The sequence below is a fragment of the Anser brachyrhynchus genome, assembly GCF_964034855.1.
Source record: "Anser brachyrhynchus genome assembly, chromosome: 2".
Lineage (NCBI taxonomy): Eukaryota > Metazoa > Chordata > Aves > Anseriformes > Anatidae > Anser > Anser brachyrhynchus.
In genome coordinates this window covers 18,834,474-18,859,758 of record NC_137695.1, presented here as the reverse complement: position 1 = coordinate 18,859,758, position 25,285 = coordinate 18,834,474, and the positions used below count along the sequence as shown (strand labels likewise).

Genomic DNA, 25,285 nt, shown 5'->3' with positions numbered 1-25,285 from the left:
CTCCCCACTCCCAAAACCTCACAGTAAAGGATTACATGGTGAGCTGTACCACCCATTCTCAGACCGCGCAGCACCCCTTTCTCTTCAAATACTGCTGCTGAAACCAGCAGTGTCACTGGAAGAGGAGGGGAGCAGTCCAACCAAAAGCAGTGATGCCAGCCTTATAACAGCATGATCACACAGGCTGATCTTTTTGCTGAAATGGCTCATAACTGCTCAAGGAGTCACAGTATCTAAGGTGACTTCTGTTCTTCTATTAAAAGCAATAATAAGAAATAAGTATCTATTTATTACACATTATCATATGCATGTTCAAAGCGATAGCGCTCTCGTATGGTCTTGGCATTAAGATTACTTTCCGAGGTAGAATGTACGATAGCAAAAGGAAAGTTTTTTTCACATATATCTATGTATGTATCTTACACATATGTGCACATTACGCAGATAGTTTCATATCCATGCAGCATTCACCAGACTAGCTGACACTCCACTTCCTTTCTGTCAAGCCTGCTGACTTTGCTACGTACACAAGGAGGCTGTCTAACTTTCTTTTCAGCCACACAATCCTAAAGCTGAGAGTTCCAAGAAAGACTCAAACACCATGGAGAAGGAGTGTGTGACGGGAGTGTGCTTATAGACAGCACGGCTTTGACAGTTTCGTTAACTGGTAGCAATTTTTTTTTGTTAATCTGCAAAATAGAACTGATTAATACACACCACACATATATACATCGGTATGTATATATATACATACACACACACGTATTCAGATTGCAGTCCCTCCTAACAATCACAGTACTTGGTAGGGAGACGTGGCATGCTTCATGCACGCAACCATAGATATGCAGACTATGTTACCACGCACCATATAATCCCTGGATGCTTCTGAAATGGCAAAACACTTGGTCAAGTTGTGGAGGGAGCTCCCCGCAGCAGTTCAGCCGATGTCAGCAATGGAGCTATCGCTCAAGAAAGCCACTAACTTAGACTGAGCTCTGATGGAATGTGTGTTAATCCCGGAGGGTGGCTCCTTTTTGGTGTTTTCATAACAGGTTTCGCTGGTGGTTATCCTGCTCGGCACTCCTGACTTTCAACCTCCCAGAAGCTGACAAAAACAACTCTGGATCTGAAAGACCTAAACCTGCGGAGCTAAAAAGTCAAAGGCCTCCTAACAACGAAAGCCCAAAGATGTCCTGCCTCTAGAAACTTCTTCCTTCGAGAAAGAATGGAAATAAGTCAATCCCCTAGATAAAATGAAGAGACCAAATCCATGCTCAGGAGAAGCTTACGGCAGGCTTACAGGAAGCCTTCCTTCCTAAAGGAAGCCACGTGGATCTGAAAGAGTATGGCTCTCATCTGGTTTCCTGGATGAATTCATAATCAGGAAAAAAACCTTTTCCAAGGCCTAGTCCAGGACATCTGGGTCTGAGGCATAAGCAGATCACTTGGCTCAGTCATTGGACACCTGAAGATGATGTGCAGGAGTAACGGTTTAACCATCTCCCATACATGCAACTGTCATATTTGTATCTATGTATGTGTGACACACAGAGAGCAGAAGAGTGGACAGGTATGCAGAGAGGTGTAGGAAAGAGCCTCACCAGAACTAAAGCTGGAAACGAGCTCCTTCAGTACCAGCAAACAGACCAGGATGACTGCAGCTGGCATCTGGTGGGAGAGGCTGACCTGACAACACAGCCTGGCATCCTGACTCACTCTGCCAGTTTGGTGCACCTCCTGCTGCTCCTCATGCCGCTGACAAGAACTTCCCTCCCAGAGGAAAAGCACAGATCTGGTGACAAGATCCATCCAGCAGGTATGGCGTGAGACGAGACACGCCGAAACGGGCACGGCAGAGGATGCAGCATCCTGCATTTGCGGTCCCTGTCAGGTGCTGCAGGTTGCTCCCCAGCTGAAGGGTAGCTGGCAAGGCAGGGGCCCCACCAGCCAGGACCCAGCCCCGAGCCCAGATCCAACAAAGAGTGTAGATCATCAGGCATGTCATGGTGAAGAGGCAGGTCCGAGGGCAAGCTGGGCTGTCAATCCACGGGTTGGGATCAGGTCCAGTGAGAGTAACCAGGGTTAAACACAGCCCGCTGATACCAGACCGGTCTGCAGTCCAAGGTCCAAGGTTAAGCTGGGAAGCCGGTCTGTGAGTCAGTCCGGGTCAGCGGGGTCCATAAAGAGGCACAGGCGTGGCTGGAGCTGCCCTGAACATCAGTACTCACACAGCGCGGGTCAGGCACGGACTGAAAGCCTGGGGCTGAGCTGAACTGGAGCTCCTGTGTCCACAGGTGTGGGAAGGAGCCCTCAGTGAGGCTGGTCAGGACCATTACGGTTTATTAAGTGCACTCTGGGCCCTGACAGATTTCAGAGAAAAGCATAGTCCTGGGATGTTTTTTGTAACTGTAGCTGCTTCAGCTATCCTATCATGAGCAGCAAGATAGATTCTCTTGCTTACTTGCAAGCAGAAATAAATAAATAAATAAATAAATAAATAAATAAATAAAAGAATGAGGGGACAGCAGCCTCCCTAACCATGGAAATGGGATTAAACCAATAGGGAGGAACAGACCTTACTAATTAACTCCTGAGGGGAAAAAAAAAAAAAAAAAAAGCAGACGTTAATAGAAAGCAGGGCTGAGGATACCTTGAAAGGTCATCAAGAAGATTTTTGATAGCCTTGGCCCAAAGAATCAACTTAACCTACTGCTCACAGATATCTGCTTTACCTGTTCTTGAACATGGTGAGGACTTCAGAACTTCCTCAGGTAATGGGCCTCAGTGCCTCATTATCTAAGAGCAAAAATACAGTTAGAAAACGTCTGTTGTTATTTGACCTGAATATGTTTTGCTGTGGACACAGAAATTAAATTTTCTTTCTTCCATGCTTGAAGACAGATATATTTCTTGTTTCCTCTTCTCCATTTTAAACTGTCCCTATTTATTAAACATTTTCTCACAAGTTAAATTTTCCAGATCCCTGAATATTCTTTTTTTTTCTCCTCTTGAACCTGTCCAGCTGGTCAGAATCCTTCTCCAATTGTGGTGCCCCAAACCAGAGAGAAGCCTTTTCAAGCCTTGAGAAGAATAAAAGAGCCACTTTGTATGCCTTACAAATAATCTTCCTTTCTACAAATTCCAATACAGTGGTTACATCTTCAGTAAAGGTATGCTGCTGCCTCACGCTCAACTTGGGAACTACCTATCATCTCCAGCCCGGAACTGTTGCTTAGTCAGTCCTTCCCCCTAGCACTTACGCAAAAGATGACTTCTATAAAAACACAGAAGTTAGTATTCATCTTTATTGTCGTTACATGTCATTCTTTGAGTCAAATTCTTAAAATAACTTCTTAAGATCATAATCCTACCTAGTAGTATTTTTCCAGGTAGTATCATTAGCATGAAATGCTAATCCAGTCTTCTAAATCATGAATTAAATATTATATAGTCCCTGGAGAATGTGCTTTAATTCATCCAGTCTGACAATGAAGCATAATTAACAGTTTCTTGAGAACAGCTTTCCAACCAGTTGTACATCCATCTAATACAAATTTCATCTAGTCTACACTTCCTTATCACAAATGACTCACATGAAGCAAAGAAGATGAACGTGGAATCAGACATCCCTGAAGGACTTGTCTGGCCACAAGAGTGATAGTCACCTCCACAAAACTTCAGCTGAAGGGTAAGATCTCATATTGATTAATTATCTCGAGAAGGAATGATGTTGGTGGACCCTGAAATTCTCTGCCCAGTGCTCTGTTATCCTTACCACTTCCTACTCATATTCAGTAAGTCCAAGAGCTGTAAATAATGTGCACTGGGAGATTTGGTTCTTTGAAAGTCCCTTTAATCAGGTGGCTGTCTGGCTTAGGAAACACAGATAGTCTGGTTTGTATTATGCACATTCTCATTATTGCCAAAATGTTAATGAGAATTTTCTATGCTATGGAGACACCCTGTATGTAAAGACTTTGTAGTGGAAAAGCCACTATAAAATACTGAGATATGAAAACAGTTTGTGTATATAAACAAGCAGGCATCCTGATGGAGAATGATGCATTACTCCCCATTTTGATTAGGCAGCAGGGTTACTGTGACTGATACCATACTTAACTTGTGCTTGTGACTGAGGGCATTCAAAATGGTTTGCCAGCCTCTGGTACCAGAAACCAGTTCCTTGAAAACTAGGGGATGTGCTGGGAAACTGGCTGTATTGCTGCCTGTCCTCTGCCTTTCTCCCGCTGAAGCAGGCTCCTGCTAGAGGGGCTCCAGGAAGGGGATGGCATTGCAGAGTAGCAGGAAAACAATCCGCAAAGGAAGGTTTTGACACACAGTGTATTCAAGAGCAGGTAATGGCGATGTGCAACCACAACTGGTTGAAATGGATTAGCTTATCCTTGAGCAGATGGATAGGAGAAGATAAGAATGCAATGGATGTGACAAATTGCTATACTATCAGTAATGTCACCATCACCCTAAATGCACAGTGGGCTGCATCCAGCATCCTTTGGGAAAGGTCACAGGTGTGAGCAGGTCCTGTGCAGCTTCACCATGAAATCCACCCATGAGTTGGTGGGCAGGAGACTGGTAAAACTCATCAGCTCGAGGAGCCACTACAGCGACTGACAGCTGGAACAAACGATGTGATGCTAAAGGACTCTGAAGAAAAGGTCTTTTTCCAAGTATATGTAAATGTTTGAGACTCTTGTTCCACATAGATCAAAGCTGTTTTGTCCTTTCAGATACAGCTGTGGTGATTGCAGAGGAGGAAACCACATGAAAAGAAAAGTAATCTGGCCTTCTGGCATGCATTTGATATTTTCTATCTATTTTTGGAGCTTGGAGAACAGGAAGCGGGAATATTTAGTGACACGTTGACTAGACTGAAGATGGCTTAATTTCTGAGTAGAGCCATCTTCACCAATACGAACTGTGAAGTATGTCCAGAAATCTAACAGCAGTTCTAATATATCTGACAGTCAGACACACAGAGAACAGTCATTTTTCAAAATATGTCCTTGAAATACTTCTCATAGCATAAATAAAGAAGGGACAGTGGCTCAACTCTCAAAGACATGGAAAAACCCTTCTACTCAGTCATTACAAAAGAATCAGTAGTTTTCATTGCTGATGGCTCAGAGGAATGGTATGGAGATGATAGATACGGATGACTGTGATTCGTGCCGTCTTTATAGCTTTTCCTACCAGGTATTAGGCTGGTGCAATAAATACTCTGCGTTTTTTGAATGCAGGAGGGAGAGGGTTTCTGAGAAGCTTAAATTTCTCCAGTTTTGAGTGACCAGGGTGCACACAACTTCTGATTCTACATATGGATATTTGCACTGAGTAGGAATAATATTTGCAGTGTGAACTGGATCTACACAAAGATAAAATTTGCTTTCATATCTGTTTTTTAGGCAGTAGTAGAAATGATTCATTGCAGCATGGACATCTGGAAAAAGCAGGATGTTTTTGACAATATTAGATGTAAAATGAAGTAGCAATCATTTCTACTTCCTGCTTTCAATGGGAATCTGTCTCTCATGTTAAAAAGACACATTCACTTTTATAACAAGTTCCAATGCATTTGTGAATTTTAAAATTAATAGGGAAACCTGAAAGAACTGAGCAGCAGTCTTCTCTGGTCTACTGCCTTTCAAAGCCACATGAGCTAATGCACAGCGAGAAAGTAGCTTGATATTACAACACACGTAAGAAAAATCCAGACTTGTGATAAGCTGAAAAATACTCCAGCCCTGAGTCAATACATTCCTATTGTTTACCTTCCCACAGGTCAATAACAAAGGGAACAATGTCAGCTAACAAGACCAAGCAGAGTAATGCGATCATGTATACCTCCTGCCTGACAGTAGTAAGTACTATGGAAACTAGTTTTCACCTTCTTGGAAAAGAATAACTTTTTTTTGTTTGTTTTCTAGATTTTGACTTCATGTTCTATTTAGAAGCTTAATTTCAAAGAAAAAAAATCCTATGCTTTGAAACAGGTAGTGAATAAGCGTTTGAGGGAAAGCTTGTCTTTATATTCACATAAAATACAAAATTTTAACAAAGCAAAATGCCAAGTTGTAAATTTAAAAAGGAGGAGCTTTTCCTGGAAAGCTGATACTCTACTTAAATAACCAAATAAACAACAATACTTAATGCAATACTACAGCTAACAGGACAAACACGGTCCTTGCATGTATAGCAAGAAACTCAGGTAGGTACCCCAAAAAAATATATTCTCCTTAAATGTCTCCATATAAAATCAATAGAACAACATGCACACACATTTGGAAAAAAAAACTATTAAAAAATAGAAGTAACTTAAAACTGAGAAAAGCAAAATGATTTGAAACCTGGGAAAAACACCTTACAGTGAAATATGGTTTGTAGCAGGAAGTAATAGCTTTTATTTAATTAACAGCCCTGTTCCCAGTGGGAGAACATTTTTCACAAAAGAACTTTGACCTCTCAGCCCACAACCTCAAAGAGACCACAAAATACCTTCAACAGCTGAGCCTGGGAACAAAAATTCAGAACTGCTGTATGCACTAGAAATTGTGGACTCGATAAAATACTGGGTTTATGGCACGTTATCATCTTCCACGGCAGCTGACCTCCAACTCATTTATCAGTGTTCCACAGCTGTTAATTTGCTCTCTTATTTTAGCTCAGAGAAATTCTTAACATTTTTATCTGCCTCTTTGGTCATAGGGCAGGTGATCATGTAGGGCAATCACCATTTTCTCCCGAACTGACTGTCTAACTGATTACCCCATTAGGTTAAAATTAAGAATTACTCCCAGTCTTGGCTTGAAGTCTGCCAGTTCTGTTCATACGAACAGAACGATCTGCACGCTTGAAATTCTGTTTCTTCCAAGTATATCCACTGGCCTAATATTAATTCCCAGTTGTTAATTCTACCTTCAAACCTGCCTCATTTACATCCTACAGTATGCCAGCACTTTACAACAGGCTCCCAATGCGTTGCTTTGTCAGATGGTCTCCAGAGGGCCCTTCCAACCTCAACCATTCTGCGATTCTGTGACTTCAAAATAATTGGTAGCTCAAAAGAGAAACTGTGGCCCCATTAAAGAAATTGGTGGGTGGGACCCTTCAGTTTGAATTACCCAGAAGTTCAGACAAAAATGTAATGGTGCTTTTGGATCTTAACATCCGGGTATCTCTAAACAAAGCTTTGTGATCAGGCCAAATAAGTGTACTGCAGGGAAACAAAAAAAAAAAAAAAAAAAAAGAAGAAAGAAAGAAAAGAACCCTACTACGGCAAGATTTGCAGAATTCTTAAGGTAGTAGTTCAAAAGGAGAGATTTACCTAAGTCTTGTAAAGCTCACAGAAGGTAATCAGGTAGCAAGGTTAAAAGAAAGATAAAGAACTTTTTCACATGCATCTCAAACATGAAACTCTTTGCTGCAGGATCTTGTAGGACTATTAGTGGCATAACTGGAATTACAAAGAGATGAGACAGATATGGATAGTAATTTTAGCACTGGATCTATTCAAAATGATAGCCCAGATTTAACTTTGATTTAGGAAGTCTATATACTAGTTATGTTTCATGTATCCTTTCCCTACTATGATTCCAGTTGGCTGCTGCTGAGGATGTGACACAAGCCTAGACAGACCTTTCGTCTTGCATAGTATGGCAGTAATGGTGGTCTGATGAGGGGAGAAAATACATGGAAATTGCAACTGATGGAAATACTTTCCCCATAAGTCCCCATTGGTGTCCTGAGTTCCTTCCTCTCTCCTTTTTACACAGAACTATGCTTCAACTCCTTGGGGATATGCGTTACATATTGTTAGTTACACCAGCTTATAAAGTATGCATGAATAAACAACTGCTGGAAACAGTGATTTATTTTATACATCCACTTCCACAGATAAAAGCATATTCTTAAAAAAAATACAAAAGACTGAAAAAAAAAAAAGATACAGTCCCTCTTTGCCTTTGTGTATTTCTTTTTTGGGAGGTGGAGGGCTACAGAGCAGTATATTTTCATTCCCTTTAGTTCAATTTCCATTCGAAAGTCTGCATTTTCATTTAGATTATTTCTAAAGGCACTTTCTTTTCCTGTGTGCTCTCTGCCATCAAAAGATACATACATTGATAATGTAGTTGTTCAAAGTGAATTGCTAACCTATTATCAGCTTACTTATCATACCTACAGTACCAGCTCTTTTAGCTTTGTATTTGGGCAACCTCAGGTCCCATTGGTTAAACAAGACCTTGTATGACAACTTCAGTTGGGTTTGAAGAAACCGTGACAGGGCTGAAAAATCATCAACAAACAACAGCTAAACGATAATGCATCAGGTCTCAGTGAAGAGGTCTAAAGGAAGCTACAAGGACGGCTGTTAGAACTGGAATCATTTAACAGTGTGCACAGGAAAGAAATCCACATGTACTAACACCTCGTCAAGATGATAGAAAATAATGAGAGACTTCTGAGAGAGTAGACATTTAAGTGGGAGCTTTTAATGAGGTTCCAGAAAAGGTCATGAATTTCTGATTTTAATCTCTTCTGCTGAGCTGATCCACAGCTTAGGGCATCCTGAAAAGACAGACATTGTAACTCAAAAATGCTTCTTTTTTAAAAAAATTCAATTTGGTCGGTGTTAGCTGCTGGTGGGAACAACTCGGTGAGTGCATTAGGAGCCTATGTACTCAGACTCCAGCTGCTTAAAGCCTGTAAAACTAGTTCAGTATCTCAAGGATTTAACAGAGTAGGGGACGTAATGGAGGGAATGATGATGTGCTCTGACAGAGTTTGTGTTCTTAGAGAGCACTGCGGTGTTGAATGCTGCACACGCACATGCTTTGCTTGCAGACATCTTCACAGCATGCTTCTGTTGAGCGTTAGAAGTAGAGCAAATTACCATAATCAATGAAAGTTAATGCAGAAATAGATCATACTCTCCTTTCTCTTACTTGAAGGAAAATACATAATCTTCTGATAGGCTGAAATTGGAAGGGGATTTTTTTGACAAAGGTGAGATCAATAGAATTATCAACTTTGTCTTTTGATATAAAGGCAAATGAGGCCACCAAGCCCTTGTTAAAAATGGGACAGGAAGTTTGGGAAGTTCCCTTTGTACATTTTTTCCTCCAGAGCAAGAGCAAAAAAAGTAAATAATGATGAGCACTACAGGAGATTACCTAAGAAGGAAGTGCAAAGAAAGGTGATTGACTATGGGAAAAAAAATACAGAGTGTCTTTTGCTATGGAAAAAGCAGTTAAGGATGGCAATTGTCAGAAGAGTAGATAGATTAAAATCTAATTAAGAAAAAAACAGAATGACAAAAGTGACTAAAGATGGCAGGCAAGTAAAGGTACAGAAGATGTGAAATGCTTCAAAATATGCAAAATCAGCCTCTGGAAAGATGAAACAGGTAAGACTGAATGTATGATAGGAATACAGTACAATATACAGATGTAAATACATACAGAGATGTGAAGACAACTCGGGACATGACTACTGCAGAAGTGTACAGTGGATTTTGTATATCTTTACTGTCATATGAATGATCTCTTGTGCTGTTAAAATACTGACATATAAATAATCTCTCATGGCATTATTTTGTTTCTGCAAACTTAAGGGCATTATTCCAGAAAGGAATACATACAGGGAGAGTGTAACTGTATTGAAGACAGCGAATATTGAATGAGAAAAAATAATAATAAATGCAGAACCAACAGAAGTCTAAGGAACAAACGTGGAATGGTGAATGAAAGTATAATATGTATTTTAAATCCAGAGAATAAAACTCCATGTTACTGCTGCTATGTGGATCATTTACTGATACTGAAATGGTACCGTAATTAAGAGAATGCTAAAGAAACAATTCAAAGTTTGCTAGAAACTATGACAAGCAGAGAAGATGACTGAATAAAATAAGAGAGGAAATGAGGGAAATTAGTGTTGAAAAGAAAGTGAGATTGCCTTATGCTCCTGGAACACGACAAGTGGGGCAAGAAAATGATAGACAGTGGATAAATTGATTTGGGTGAGACGTAGATAAAGGAAGTTTAGAGATTTTCTAAGACACATCCTGCCTGAAGGAAGTGGGGACTACTGAATGGTGGATATCTTCCTCTGAGTGAAACCTCTTTTTGATATGAGCTGATCAGTTGTTTTAGGGAGCGCATTACAATAGTGATGGAATGATGCTCAAACTAATGCAATGTAGTGCATAGAGAATAAAGACATTCACTTTCTTTTTTCTTGATCTCTACTACCTTCTATGCTTCTCTGAAAATGCCCAAACCAATGGCTGTCAACATGATGTGTTTAGTATGAATAAGGGGAATAGTCCTTCATAAAGAAAATAAACATTGATCCATATTACAGACAGCTAGAATATCAGAAATTTGTGGATTCCATAATTATATCATACTAACTAGGTAGCTACTTTGTTTTACTTAAAAATTCTTATTAAGCTAACAAATAAGAATGATTAATTTTGTTCAGATTCTCTGTTACATAGAAATAGCGATAATTACAAATATTATGGATCTAACTTTGAAAATAAATACATTATCCAAATGAAACGAGTATATAACTGTAAACATATAAATTGTAAGTTCTTGATCTTGTCCAACTTGTCTCATTTGAACAGAGACAAGTCAAAACAGTATAGGAACGTTTTTGAAAGGTTATAGGACATTACATACAGAACAATATACAGAGTATCTCCTGCCAGTAGAGACTTTGGACTATATAACCAACTCCAAAACTCCTGGGTGTAATGCCTTCTGAGCTCCATAATTGCCACAATTCTGGATATCAGATTAAAATGATAATTCCATTTCCCTTCAACAAAGACACAAACCCTAAGTAATTTACAGCATATTAAGACAAAACATACATACAAATATAAGAGGTAAATGGCAATGATAACTCATAACACTGGTACAGCTGGATCTACTGAAATTTCTAGATGTTCTAAAATTTGTTTTGTTTAAATGCCACAAATACTTTAAAATGTTATGAATTATTACAGCATTATTCAGTATGATTACAGTATTAATGCTGAACATGGTTATATCATTTGTTCTTTTACCTAATCTGTAAATTTTCATTACCATCTCACTTTGAAACAGTGCCTCTAGTTTTCTGGACAGCTACTAATTACCTCCTGTTTTCAAAATGTATTCATCTTTACAAACATTAATGATAATTTTTACCCAAATGAGCATTTTAACTTTAGAGCAATTGAAAGCTAAGCAGCTACTTAACTATGAAATCAGTTCTACTGAGATATTTTATGTTCACTACTTACGTCATTAAAGAAGAGATTTTGAAATTATATTTTTTCTGCAAAGAAATGAATAGTTACAAAGCATTAGAGTTTTAAGCTATATCAGGACTCATTTTTCAAGTACCTTTATTAATGATTCACATCATGGAAATCTTAATTTTTGCCTCTATGACCTTCTTCGTGGAAGACGAAATTCAAATTGTGTGTTACTTTTTTTTCGCTCAACAGTTTGTGTCTGTATGCTAACTCTCTCTCTCTCTCTGAATATTTTTTCTTTTTCATGGCTTGGGTCATTACACTTTTTTTTTTTTTCCAGGCTTTTAATACTTCTAAAACAAAAGCTTTTTCTGTAGAGGTACAGAGGAGAGATTCTTCCCTCTGAAAAGCTATTACCTTTAACAGCTTCTTTTTAATTTTCTTAATTTTTTTTTTGCTTTCTCTAAGCTTTCTCACAAAAAAAAAAAAAGATTGGTATAGAATAGCATGTTCATAATTATAATCTTTTTTTTTCCCCAATAATAGGTAACATACATGAATTAATTGTTCACTAAGACGACTACTGAATAGCCGAAGTTCCACATATTATTACTTAATGAAGAGCACTTTAAGATTCAAATCTCAGAATCTTTTGTCTGCAGTTTTCAGAATTGTTAAAGTTATTTATGGTCTTGAGCCTTACAGGAAGTTAACGGAACTTATATTCTGAACCCGTGCAGACATTTTAGAAAACACTTGCCATGATCATTAAGTTAATATGGTTTCACCTAGCATATTAATTTTTCAATATAATTACATTCTTTCTATTATAAGTATTCCAAGCAGGCAGAAGAAGCACCCAGCTCCGTTAGAAGCAAGGAAGTTGAATTCTACCAGTAAGTCTTCCACTAATTCATTCAGTGACTTTCAAGTAGTTACTAAAGCCAGCAGTTTAAAAAACTAGCAGCTAAACTAAGGTACTAAAAAACACTTCAAGGAAAGATTTACACTGACTGTAGGAGGCTCTGAATCAATCCACCAAAGGCTGATTAGTAAAATGTGCCAAACGCTTCCACTAATTGCTTAAGTCAACAACAGATGGAGGAATTGGCATCTGTGGACATAAGGCCACTCCTTCATACATCCAACTTTAGACGCACAAGTCTGAACGTTTGAGCTCAAGCCTTGTGTCCCAGTTCTTCAATCAGTAAAACAAGTCTTAAGAAAATCCCATTTTCACATCTTATAGTGAAAATGCTATTTCCTTATTCACCCGTCAGCTGTGTCACAGAGACAACCACACATACAACCAACCTCTGTGGGTGCCCTTTCAGGAACTCTGCTCTCCGTCCCATCCAACCCTCCTGTCCTGCTCCGCTTCAGCCTCTCCACACCCAGCTTCTATAATGGGGCTCTTTCCCTGATCAGCCACCCCTGTCGTTCCCAAACCAGCCCCTTCACACTTACCCAGGATCCCAAACTCCTCACCCAACAATCCAAATCACCCTCACCCAAGTACCGTCCAGCCTCCCAACACCAAATATTCTGTCCCCATTCCAGACCTGGGAAGGCACTGCCAACAGGAAAAGGTCACTGGGATTTTCAATATAAGTAAACACTGTGCTTCATTTTTGGAAAGAACAGAACTATCGGGGCTGAAATTTTCCTTCTCTTTCATACACATATGCACACACAAGTACACAAAAGTCCTGATAATACAGAAAATCATATTTTGTCCCAGTGAACTCAAATTATGTTAGAAAAATTGCATCTGGAAATGATATAAATAACTGAAAACAGGATCTGTCTCACCAGGCTCTCATCATGAAAATTTGGGTTTGGAAGATAGGGAAGAGGAGCTGGCCTGGAAACTAAGAAAGAGCTTGGACTATCTGGGAAAGAGAAATGTCAGGTGCACTGCCAGCTCTGCCTACGAAGTAGAGAAGCATTGGCAAAACCATCGCAGAAGAACAGGTTACTCCAGTGACTGGATATTAGAAAGCAGCAAACGAATTACTATTTCACAAGAACAAGATGAATGCTTTCATGATAATTTGCAAAAAACAACTACCCAACAGAATTTAGAAGTGTAATTTGAGGATGTACCTATCACAAAAATATTCTGAGTATACTAACTTTTTTTTAAATTTAAGTTCTAGTTGCATCAAAGTCTATTGAATATTAATGAAATATTTAAAATTTAGTTCTTCTACTCATTTTCTTGCGTGCTACAGTACAAGGCAAATGAGTGCTAGCTCATTTGAGTGTTTTGAAGAAACTGATGTTATTTACTGCCATCTAATACAAGAGTAACTGCACGTACAGTACAAATAACAAAACAAGTATTATGTTGCCTTAATGCATAAGTAAAGAATCCATTTGTGACCATTTTCCACATAGACCATTTGCCTAATGAAATCAGCCTTCCTTCCTCTTCAAAGTACTGCTTTGTATTATCATGGTTGGATGAAAATAGCCTTTTCACTGACTCAAACCACTCTCTCTATTTCATTACCACAATGTCCAATCATAGTGCAAAGCAAATTCAGTCATACAGACAGTCTGACGTTGAAATAAAAAATCCCATTTGATTAGCTGAGTGAAAGGTTCCATTTTTTTACAGTAGGCGAAATTATATTAAACTCCCTGTGTGTTGAATTTGACAGGGATACTCAAAGTGCACTTTGCATACATGCACCCTCTGGGGGTAGAAAAAAAAAAAGTCCAGAACCTAAACTAGCTCTGGGGAAGCGTTCCAGCACAAAGTTTGCCCACAATATCACTGATGATGCATGTGCAACTATTTGGCAAATCCCTACCCTACTAGGATGGAGGGGATACATTCTGACCTTTTGGGGCATCTGCAATCTGAAAGCAATGGCATTACAGCAATCTAATAGAGATGAACATATTTCTTTGATTGCGGTATTAGTGTCTGGCTTGAAACTGAGAGTTCATGTGCAAAATTACACAGCTTTTCTCAACTGCTTTTAGTGGATGCGTTTTCTTTCTGAAATTCAAAATCAACAAACCTTTCCAGTCAGCTTTGAAAGATCGTCTCCTCCTATTATCTGCATGTCTTGCATAGACTGATCGTTCTGAAAGAAGAAAGACAAAACTTTGATATTGGATGTAACTGTATAAGAGTATAAACATGTTAATGTATTTTTTTATCTCTTACATTCTTGACTACTAATATTTTTTAATGATTATTAGTACCGGTGCATGAGAGAAAGACATTCATTCCCATGATTTCTATCATCTCCCAGTTGTGTTTAAACTAACATCAGTCTCCAGGCTTACTGAACTAGAAAGAGTTGCATTTTTTAGTTTTTACTTTTTTTAAATAAGTGATGTTCCTTTGCTTGCTACTTCTTAGTATGAAAAGTGTAAAGCAACATATTTGTCCCTTCCAAAACAGGAAAACAGCAGCGTCTCAACACTTGACAAAACACCTGTAAGCACATACTTTTTTTGGAACAGTTTTTATAAACACAGGCAAAATGTGCCTTTATCTGTCACTCACATGGAGAACTTAGCTATTATAGAAGAAATTTGTCCATTTTTTTGTTCTGGAAAATGTTTTTCAAACAATTATCACTTGCTATCAAGACAAGTTTCAGCATGCATGTGTATGGCCATACAGTTTCAAGAGTTTTATTTATTTATTTATTTCAATTAACTCATATAAAATCCTTGAGATCATTTCAGTAAAACAAAATACTGTCAAACTAATCTCAACAGAATAGTATGCTTTCATTTTCCTACTAGCAAAGGTATTAAAAAAAAAAAAGTAAAACTTTTTCTTTAGATAAATTTGTTTTACAGACATTTCTAGTGGAAATTCATCCCAACTGAAAATTTCTCAAACCATCTCTAGTTCAAAATCATTAACAGCAGCACACAACTCTAAGATAAATTAAGGGAGTTCTACTTTAAAGGAAGACAGAACAGGCCTTAAAGTAGGTAGCAAATTAAAACGTATTTAGTCGTGGTATGGCTGTATGAATTTTCCAGAGAAAGCAAGAGCAAAAATAAGTAATGCTTTTTTTTTTTAGAAATTGGTGCATGTGCTAATATAATCTCCTTACCCACAGGGAGACAGGGTTAGTCCAATTTTAATAATAGCTGCAGTACCACAATGTGACCCTGCAGCTTACCAATAACATCAGAAAGCTTTATCATTACAGACAAGTGCTGAAAATGCAACTTTGGCATACTTTTGCTTTTATTTCATAAATAAACCCAATGCTGCGAAGTCAAACTCTTTTCCACAAATAAGCAGCGAGGCAGCAGGACTTAGGAGGCAGATGAGGATTTACTGGTGGACCTAGGGGTTTGTAGCTCTTCTCCTCATGGGGCAGCACCAGCAGCAAAGGCATGTGAATGCTGGGCAGGCTGTATGCCTCTGCTGTCCTCCCATGCAGCTGAAAATCTCACCTGCCCGTGCTCCCAGCCCGGGCAGCTCACTCCTTCAAGCACTCCGACAGCCCCAGGAACCATGCATGGTCCCCATGAGCACGGGTTCTCTAAATGAATACAGCCTCCCTGAGGAACAGCAAGTAATGGTCGCAGCATTGTCCAGATGAGAATTTCTCCAGGCTCGCACAGCGCAGACCCACCAAAATGAGTTCCCTTTTGCTCAGACTCCACTCCCATAAAAAATCCCACACCACAGCTTTGTATGAGGTCCATAGCAGTCATTGCCTAAAAAGACAGTTTTTAGACCTGCTTTTACTTTTTCTGCACCAGATTTAGGAGCTCTGGATATTTTTCATGCTGCTCAGATTTGTTTCCTGGGAAACAGAGCTAGAGCTGGAATGAAGGTTACATCCATATGTTTCCTAGTATAATGTTCAACATTTCTCTTATTTTTGTAAGGAAAGACAGAAAAATAACAAACCAAGCAACTTATTCCTCAGAAGGCTATTTTAAAACTAAATAATAAGTGGAGATAGGGAACATTTTAAGTTCAGCCTTAAAAGCATAAGCCTTTTGTTGTAGAGCAGTCCAGGTCATTCTTCAAAAGTCACGGACGTATTCAGGTCAAGTCTACTATTAGACTATAAAAAGCGGATTCTAATATCTGTCACGGTGTGTGTAACCAAGGCAGTGACAAAATATTTTTTCATTTCCAAATGAGAAAGACTGGAATTTCTGTAACAACCAACACATAGCAATGACTGAAGAGGCAGTTTGCCCTCAGTTGCTAGTGGAAAAAGAGAGAGAGAGAAAAGAGAGAGAGAAAGAGAGCAGTGAGGTGCAACAATTAATGAATTTATTTTTAATTAAAAAAAAAATCTCTTCCAGCAGTCTTTACAGCAACACTGTTCCCCTTGCATTTGGTATTTCTGGCTTCAGCTGAAAGGAAGATGCTGAAATAGCAACTTCATTGCTGGCGACCAGTTAAGCAAACACAAAAGCCATTGAGAGCCGGGGGATCAGAGCATCCCCCCCCGTCTGCGTGGTTACACATTGGCTGTTGTGACACAACTGCACAGAGTTATGAAAATCTTTGTGTTCTGACTGGAGAATGAGTGCTATCAGAGGACAGGGCAGAATATTCACTGTGCCTAAAAACCATATAGAAAAATGCATCTCAGAACGTTTCAGCCAAGATGCTTTCAAGAAATATGGAAAAAATGACCTGCATCGCACAGCAGAGCTATTCTATTGCCAAAGGGAAAAAAAAAAAGGGGGGAAAAAAAAAAAAGGGAAAAAAAAAATGGTTCATTGACTTTAATGCCATTTAGAAGTACCTCTAAATTTATCAATTAACTTGTAGTGTAAAATACCTACCTGCCAAGTAGCAGGACTCAATGCCACAGTGTCACGTTGCAGCTCTCACAGTGTTCATACAGGGAATGTGCACACTATGGTTGCCATAGGAACCTCTCGGTGCTTTTTCCTAAATTCTCAGTATATAATCTCAAAATAACACTGCACTAAATGTTAAGCATAAAGTACAATAAATGTCAGAAAGAAAAAGAATCTACTGATTCATTCATAGCTCTTACTGTCAATTCAGAACTGTTTGTTTAATTTTCATACTCTCAAGTCATTCAGAGCTTCTTTTTCCTTTGGGAGACATTCAATACTTTAACATAACCGATATGATTGAGTCTACAAGACTTCTAATAAACGCAAATACCTGAATTAAAGGTTTGCTTTCAATCTCCCAGAGCTCCTCAGGATTTGCTTTCTAACATCTTTAAACCCTATCAACACAATTTTTGCTGTTAAATGCTTGAGACTAAATATAACGTCCCAGATAGACAACTCAAAACCATACTATGTTTTGGTTTATGCAGCAAACAATTCATCGCATTTGTTCTTAATAAACCATAATGCATTTTATGTTACCCCTACATCACATCACATACTGTGTTTAATACTGCATTTCCGTTTCTTCTGCATTTAATAAATCTGCATTTTCCCAGGATAAATCTCAATGTATTTGTTTTTACTTGCCGTGTTGTGCTTTTTCACCTGTTCACCTTTGTTCTCTAATTTTATTTCCTGCAGACCTTGTCAATATGCATCTTCAGATCCTATGAATACCTAATGACTGAAAGCCAGAATGTTGCTACTTTCACCTCCATTGTTCACAGCATGCAAGATAAAAAACTTTGACTTTCTATGTTGATTGGAAGTATAGATATTTAAATTCCATCTATACTAAGTCATGTCTTTTGAACTGGGTGGGGCACAGAATTATTACATCTCACATCTCCTGAGATCAACACTTGGACACAGTTCAAGTTACAAGTGAAATGAGTTGGGTGGTCTCAGGAAAATTTATTATAAACAGCATTGCTCATCTGAAAATTGCACCAAACTGTGAACATCTGTTACTCTTCTAAAGAAACAGAATCTGGAGTACATTAATACTGGGCTCAGTGAAACAAAGATTCTTTAATCATGGCAAAAAAGTAGTTCTGACAAAACAGTTTAAGTGCACAACTAAATTATGAAATGACACCAAAGCATTATTGCACATATCACACATATAGTTACCGTAGTCTGCACTGTTCGTATGTTACCTCTTGGGAAAAGATGTGATTATTTTCTTCCCCCAAAATTAATTGGAGACACTGCTAAGAGAGAAGGATGTGACCTTCAGGCCTGTTCACCAGCAGGCTTGGTCCAACACGTCCACCAAAGCAGAGCTGAGTTCAGTCTACACGTTCACTTAGGCCTCATCTTTTTGTTTTCCATTAAGACTGTCACTAACTGCGTGTTATTTATGCTACTGCTGTTCTCTCAGGGTGACCCATGATCTTGAAATATCTTCATTAAAAATAGGATTACCCTGTCCCTAATTCAGGCACCTCGAAGTTAAGACTTCAAAATCTATGCTGCTCATCCTGGGCTCCCCTTCATGATCACTGCAGAAAACCAGACAGATCAGGGAAATCATCTGTTTCACCACATGGGAAATCCACAGCAAATAACTCACACCTAGACATCTAATTGTCAGACATCTGAAGTTAGCTGAAATGAATCCCAGCTTAAGAGAATGACATCAATATTTTCTTCTTACAAACCTCACTGAGCACTCAGAAAGAAATTATTTTCAATCACATTTACCACAGGCATATAAGAAGCAATGATCTTGACTATCTTCCATTAGTTACATCCTGAACTATCCACTTAGGCTCTCTCTCACACAAACACAATTCCCCTTGGTACTATTATGGGTTAATTTGCTTGCACGTTTACTCAAAGGTTTCATTTTAATCTGGGTGAAGTATATTTGAGGAGAGATTTCAACAGATACAATCAATCTAGTATTTCTCCCCACGTGCCGAGAAAAATATTAGCAACCAGTCTTTGCAGATTTTTTGCAAAAACATTATACTGGATGATTAATGGGACTCCACAGTCTCAACTTCTCAGAACAAAAATATAGGTTTATCCATAGGGTTTACCCACCACATAATGAAAACAAGTGGATTTCATGTGTGGGGTTTATGATCTGGAAGAATGGAGTTTCAGCGAGCCTCAACAAAACAGTAAATTGTGTTTGATACTGGTGGAAAGACAGCAGCTGGGCTGGCTGTGAGAACAGCTCCTTTGAAGGGGATCTGAACAGCTACATGTTGAATGGCACTGAGGGAACAAGGTGGATGGCATTAAAGCCAAAGGGGAGATGACATTTACCGGGGTAATGAATGATGAGGATTTGAACAAAATTCTTGGTAGTTCAAAGAAAAACTGAGAATCTGAAACCTTATATGGAGGACAAAACTGGCTTATGAAATGGCTACAGTTTCAGAGACATGGCTGTGTCCAAGACAATGGCTAAAACACACTGCTGAAGCTGAAATTGAAAATGACAGAAAACCCAAGCAGAACCTTGGCATACGAAGTAACAGATATGTTTTTCACTTAAGAAAAAACATAGCGCCATAGCGCTCAGAGGAAAACAGAGGCAGATATGATAAGAATTTACTCTTCAGTTCAATCCTTCAAAAATGAAACCACAGAAGCAATGTTTCTCACAGAACTTTTAAACAGAGAATTATTACTTCTATACGAGTTAGCTGCAGCAAACGGATTCATAATATAACCAAGCTTTCTCCATTAAAAAATAGTGCTGCAGAAATTAGTTGCAAGTATTTGCAGCATTTAGATAGATGTATCTGCGATTATAAAGACTTCTGCTTTGAAATTATGTATGTTTCAATAATTACAATACCCTTTGCTATATGACCATGCTCTATCATCTCAGTCATGACCATAAGAATTACAATGAAAAATTTGATGTTCCAGTTTGGATGTAGACATCCTAGTATGAAATTTACTTGCTTTGCAGCCTGCCTCCTGAGAAGTGCTTCAGTATGTTAATATGTTGGTCTGAGAAGTGTCAGTATGATATCTACATCATCTATTAGCCTATTTTGACTACTGGGTAAAGTCAAACTGGCATATAAAATATAGGCTATGAAATTATACTCAATATTTCAGCAGAAGTAAGAACATCAGTGGTGTGGTAATACATAAGGTGCTGTACTTACAAGCATATACTATCAGTTGATATCATTTTGGATTTCTTCAACGAAGAAAACAGCTAAGAATGAAGGACCTCAGGAGTGTAGGCCAGATCATGGACTGTCAGGGGTTTCATGGCAGGAAACTAGGACTATCTGTGCTTAAGAAGCAACATTCAGAGGACTAGTAAGTACTGCTAAGTTGGAGATTGTGCAAATGGGAATGGAAATGATATGGATCACTCCCTGGTAAAGACTGGGGAGAAAGCATGCCTTCCCTAACCCCGAATCAAATATGTACCAAAGTGCAGACTGAAACCTCCAGGGCACACCCACATTCAAAATAATCAAGTGCCAGGTCACTGATATATGTGTAGGAGGTGCTTTAAATACCTTGCAAACAAGTAAAGGATACTGAACCAACTGGAAATCAAATACAGTAAACTGGCACACTCCCACTGTCAGAACATCTTTATCACACGGGAACAGTAAAAGCACGTTTATACGGAGGCACTGATGGTTCTGTATGTCTCTGTTAGCTTTAAAGTTGAGGCTACAATGCCTTCCTGAGCTGCTTGGTAACTATATCACAAACTATGCTGCACTGAGACCTGTCTTATTGCCAGCATAACCTGAGATAGTTAATTTTAAACTGGTATTGGTATATCTATCTGAGCTCCAGTTGCTATAATGTAAGACATACCTGTACATCTCTACGGTTACATCTACAAGCTAACTAATTTCACCTATTCTTTTTCCTCCAAGTTGTTATTCCTTAACAGAAAGCTCCATCACACAGGTTTGGAAGCACTTCAAATTCAGGCTCGTCTATCCAGTTCCAGGGAAGGCCAGAGCTCTGCAATGAGGAAGTAGGCTTTGGACAGAGAAACACAAACAATGAACTTACTTACAGCAAGGTACTACCCCTCATCAGCTCACATGTGCTAACGCATGTATATGCTGCTTCTCTGCTATAAAGGCAAGATAGATCCCTCAGCTTAACTCAGGGCAACAGTGACTTATTAAACTTAATAAATTGGAATGTTTATAATCATCTGCTCACATATTCAGTAATTTCTTGTATACAAGGACTCTTGCATACTTTCTAAGTATTTAATCCAAAGGAGGTAAGGTATTTTGAAACAGACATGATGTAGCTGGTACTATAAATTCATCCCTTACAGAGAGGCTTCCATGGTGATTCTCTGGTATCTAATAAAGCAGAAACCGCCATTGAAGCTTTTCCCCTCCTGGTAAAGGCATTTGGAATTGACCTCTCTTGGGTATACTCTCAGACATCAACAGAGGTGAACTGACATGCAATATTAATACCGTTAATATAGGTTAATACAGATTATAACTGTAATTAACTATATATTTGCTAGGGATAGATATTAAAAGATGTACATTCTTTACATATTTTTTTTCTGGAGGCATGTGCTCGACACTCTATTTCCATCTATCAATAAGTTCTGTAGATATACAGAATAAAGAAATATTCAAATATTTTCAAACAGAGAAAGAATTCTAAATATGTGAGTGCATACATGATCTAGCCCTGTAGTTTTATTGCATGTAAAACTCCCCTTAAAATCCTTGAACAAAGACATAACTTCAGCTACATTGGCACAAACTGCTGGAGAAGGGTCAAACTACTGGAAATGGCAATAGAACTTAGAACAGTTAACTTTGCTATTAGCGATTATAAAAATTATTTTCACATTTTCTTTTCCGGTTTAGCAATTAGGTTTTACATATTTCCTTGGTATTGGTTCAATGGGTTATTTTGTTTAAGAATAAGGCAGTAAGACTGCAGTACCACATATACCCATATGCCACAAACAGCACCTGTACACTTAAAAAGATCAGCAAGAAATGAAATCCAGAACATGCAATACTAAATTTTTTGAAACATACACAAAAGAAAACCACAAAATATCTTAAAATCTCAGCTGAGTTCACAGTGTACTCCAAGGCTTTCTTACACTATTAACTTGTTTTTATTCTGTAAAAAAACAAAAAACACATTTAAAACATAGAAATAAAATCTGCATATGTTCCAGGATGAGAAATTGTACAACTGCACAGGGCTGTTCAATCAAAGGGAGATTCAGACCACTACTTTGTCTCTAGAGATGAGAGGCAGAGCAAATTTAAAACGTTCAGGCAAAATAAAAATTCAGGAAGTGTATCTGCCAGAACTGCCTTAATCCTACTCAGGCGCTCATTTTGGACTGCCAGGAGACATTACTAAGGGTGCTCACCTTCTGTGATAATAATGTAATAAAATCCCACACTCATGGAATAGGTGACTTGGGCTTCTTTCTTAGCTTTCAAAAAAACACCATAAGCTAAAGAGTGCAGGGGGACTCTTCCTCCTGTTACTACGCCACGGTAAGGCAAAAATCAAAAAGAACATCAAGCAACCTATGGCTAACTATACTGGACTCATCTAGGAAAAGGTCAGTGTTGGTTTAAGCCCACGCTAACTAGAGTATCTGTCTTTTACCCAGTTATTGTTTATCATTGTATACATGACCATTACAGCGACAGGACTAGAAGTCACATTTACCAGCACCAACAGAGGGGCTCAGTACCCCAGCTGGGACACTACGCGGTGTACCGTCTTACCCCATGTTTTCAATTGTGCTGAAGAGTAACACACGAAAGTAAATGAACATTGTGAAAAAACGTATACCAAGTTTGTAGCTCTAAACTAAAAAACCCTGTCCCTTGAGGGTTTCTGAGAGGACAAGGGAAAACAGCTTTCACTGAACTAAGCATAAAGTACTGACCTTCTGACCCCGACTATCAGCAGTTTCTAGGATTTGGTGATAAAAGGAAGGAAGGAGAAGAACCTTCAAATCTGTCAAATACCCATAGGCTGAGACAACAGATAGCTATAAGCAAATTCTCAAGAGATGATACTGATAAAAACCTCAAATGCTTAAGCCCTTCCAGCAACCTGAAGTCTTGTGTATCCCTGACTATTACAACTCGGTAGCTCTCTTTCATACCGTGTTCAGTCCCTTGCTAGTGACGACTTGGAAACTTTTGACAACATGCATAACCTTCATCAAGTATTTTTTTTCAAGGTTATTTTCTATCAATCCTGCTGTATTTCAATATTCTAACTTTTGTTTATCAAAGGAAGAGGGAAACAAATTTCGTATCTGTCACACTGATAAGCACTGCAATAATAGAGTACTTCTCATTATTGCTGTATTCCTTTAAAGCAACCTTTTTGGTTTATGCCTTACAGCACCCCTGGGGTGTGGCACCGCATGAACATCACACATGCTATGATCTGTTTTAAGAAACAGCGTGTACGGGATGCCAGCAGAAGAGAGTCATAGAATTCCTTGGGAAAATTAGAAGCCTCGGGCTTCTTTTAATTAATTTTGCCCCATTTCAGATCTTAATTAAAAAAACCACACACTAAATGGTATTATTAGCATCCAAATAAGTAATCAAGGTGATGCTCTGCCAATGGATAAACATATTATGGTACTTTCAAACTTGCCAGATCTTATTTGTACAGCAGGATTAGCAACCATCATTTTCTGGACATTTCTTAGAGGTAAGAGCCCATCTCCCTTCACTGCAAAAACCTATGAAGCAGTCAGAAAATACAGATTCCAGTCTCTCCTAATGATGACATACAGTGTTGCTGCAAATGTCATGATTTAGCGGTGGCTTGCTACATTTTTGGCAGAATATGAAACAAAATATTTTACTGAGACTGAACTTCAATTTTTTAGGCTTTGTAACAAACCGCTGCTTTACAACAAATCCTGTATCCAGGGGAACTTTCGAATCTAACTTTTTGCAACGATGACCTCTTGAGTGCTTTTGAATGAAATCCCTTGATGCTTTGAATATGTTCTAAAAGTGAACAATTTTAAAAACATCCACGGTCTCAAATGTTAAGATGTTCCAGAAGGCTGGCTTGCTTAGAAATACCAAAGATTTAAGCTCATGAAGAAAACATTTTAAAATGTTAAGAAAAATGAACTTCAAATCTAAAACTTCATTTATACATAGTAGCCGTACCCTCTGTAACATAATATAATCTAAAACATTTATTTCAATTTGGAAAACATTTTTCAAAAGAAAACATTACAGCTTGTTAGAAAAATGTGACCCTTGGGGGAGACAAATTTCTCCAGAAAGATTAGCGAAAATCTCTCAAAGACTTTGCATTAGACCTGAAGTCCAGCAGAACAGAGTATCAACCCACAATACATGAATACTGTATTTTATTTTTTTTCAGTTAGGAAGAAGAATTCCACAGCTAAAAATCACAAAGCAGTATAAAGGAAGGCAGTACCTAAGTGGGGAACAATGGCTAAAAATGAAAAGTATCTTGAGAAGACAAGTAATTACTAGCTGCAATATGTCCCATAAATGCCTTAAAACAATACTTTGATAGTGCTGGAGAGCTTCAGGACAGCTCAGTACCACCCTGCCTTCACGGCCACATCTGCTCTCATTCTGTCCCCATGGCAATCAGACCGCTTCCTACTCAGTTCTCCCCCGGCTGATCTGTTTGGTTCCCCCAAATCTTTCAGATGAGTCACCGAAACACTTACTCATACTTCAAAAAAATCCCTAAGACTTCAGATGGTGTTAACATATTTAAGTGGTGTGTAGGTGTATTATCTGATGCAGAAAGTTACAGAGATCACCTCTCTATGAGCAAGTTTTACATTACAGATGAACTTGATAAACTGACTGTATCCTGGCTTATAATGACCTTTCCTGAGCTACGCTCACAGATCAACGCCTACTTATATTATTAGTAACACTTCAACCCTTAAACAGTGTCCAACAGGAAAATACTGTATGTTTTAATTAAAAATAACTTAAATCAGAAACACTTTATTCCTCCTTATGTTCAAGAGAGCTTTGAGCAAGTGATGGTTTCAAGCTCTCGTATGTCACAACTCTGCAAGCAAGTTAAATGGAAGCTGTGGATGTCTAGGAGAGCATCTGCCTCCAAACCACAACACTGAGCATTAAGGTC

General features: G+C 38.5%; 1 protein-coding gene across 1 annotated transcript in view; it reads right to left on the bottom strand.

Moving 5' to 3' along the window:
* The window catches only part of PRTFDC1 (phosphoribosyl transferase domain containing 1), a 45,420-nt gene that overhangs the window by 6,236 nt on the left and 13,899 nt on the right, over positions 1-25,285 (bottom strand). Inside the window, exon 4 of the mRNA XM_080583368.1 lies at positions 14,299-14,364. Within this exon, the coding sequence (XP_080439494.1) occupies positions 14,299-14,364 (66 nt within the window). The remainder of the gene's footprint in view (positions 1-14,298; positions 14,365-25,285) is intronic.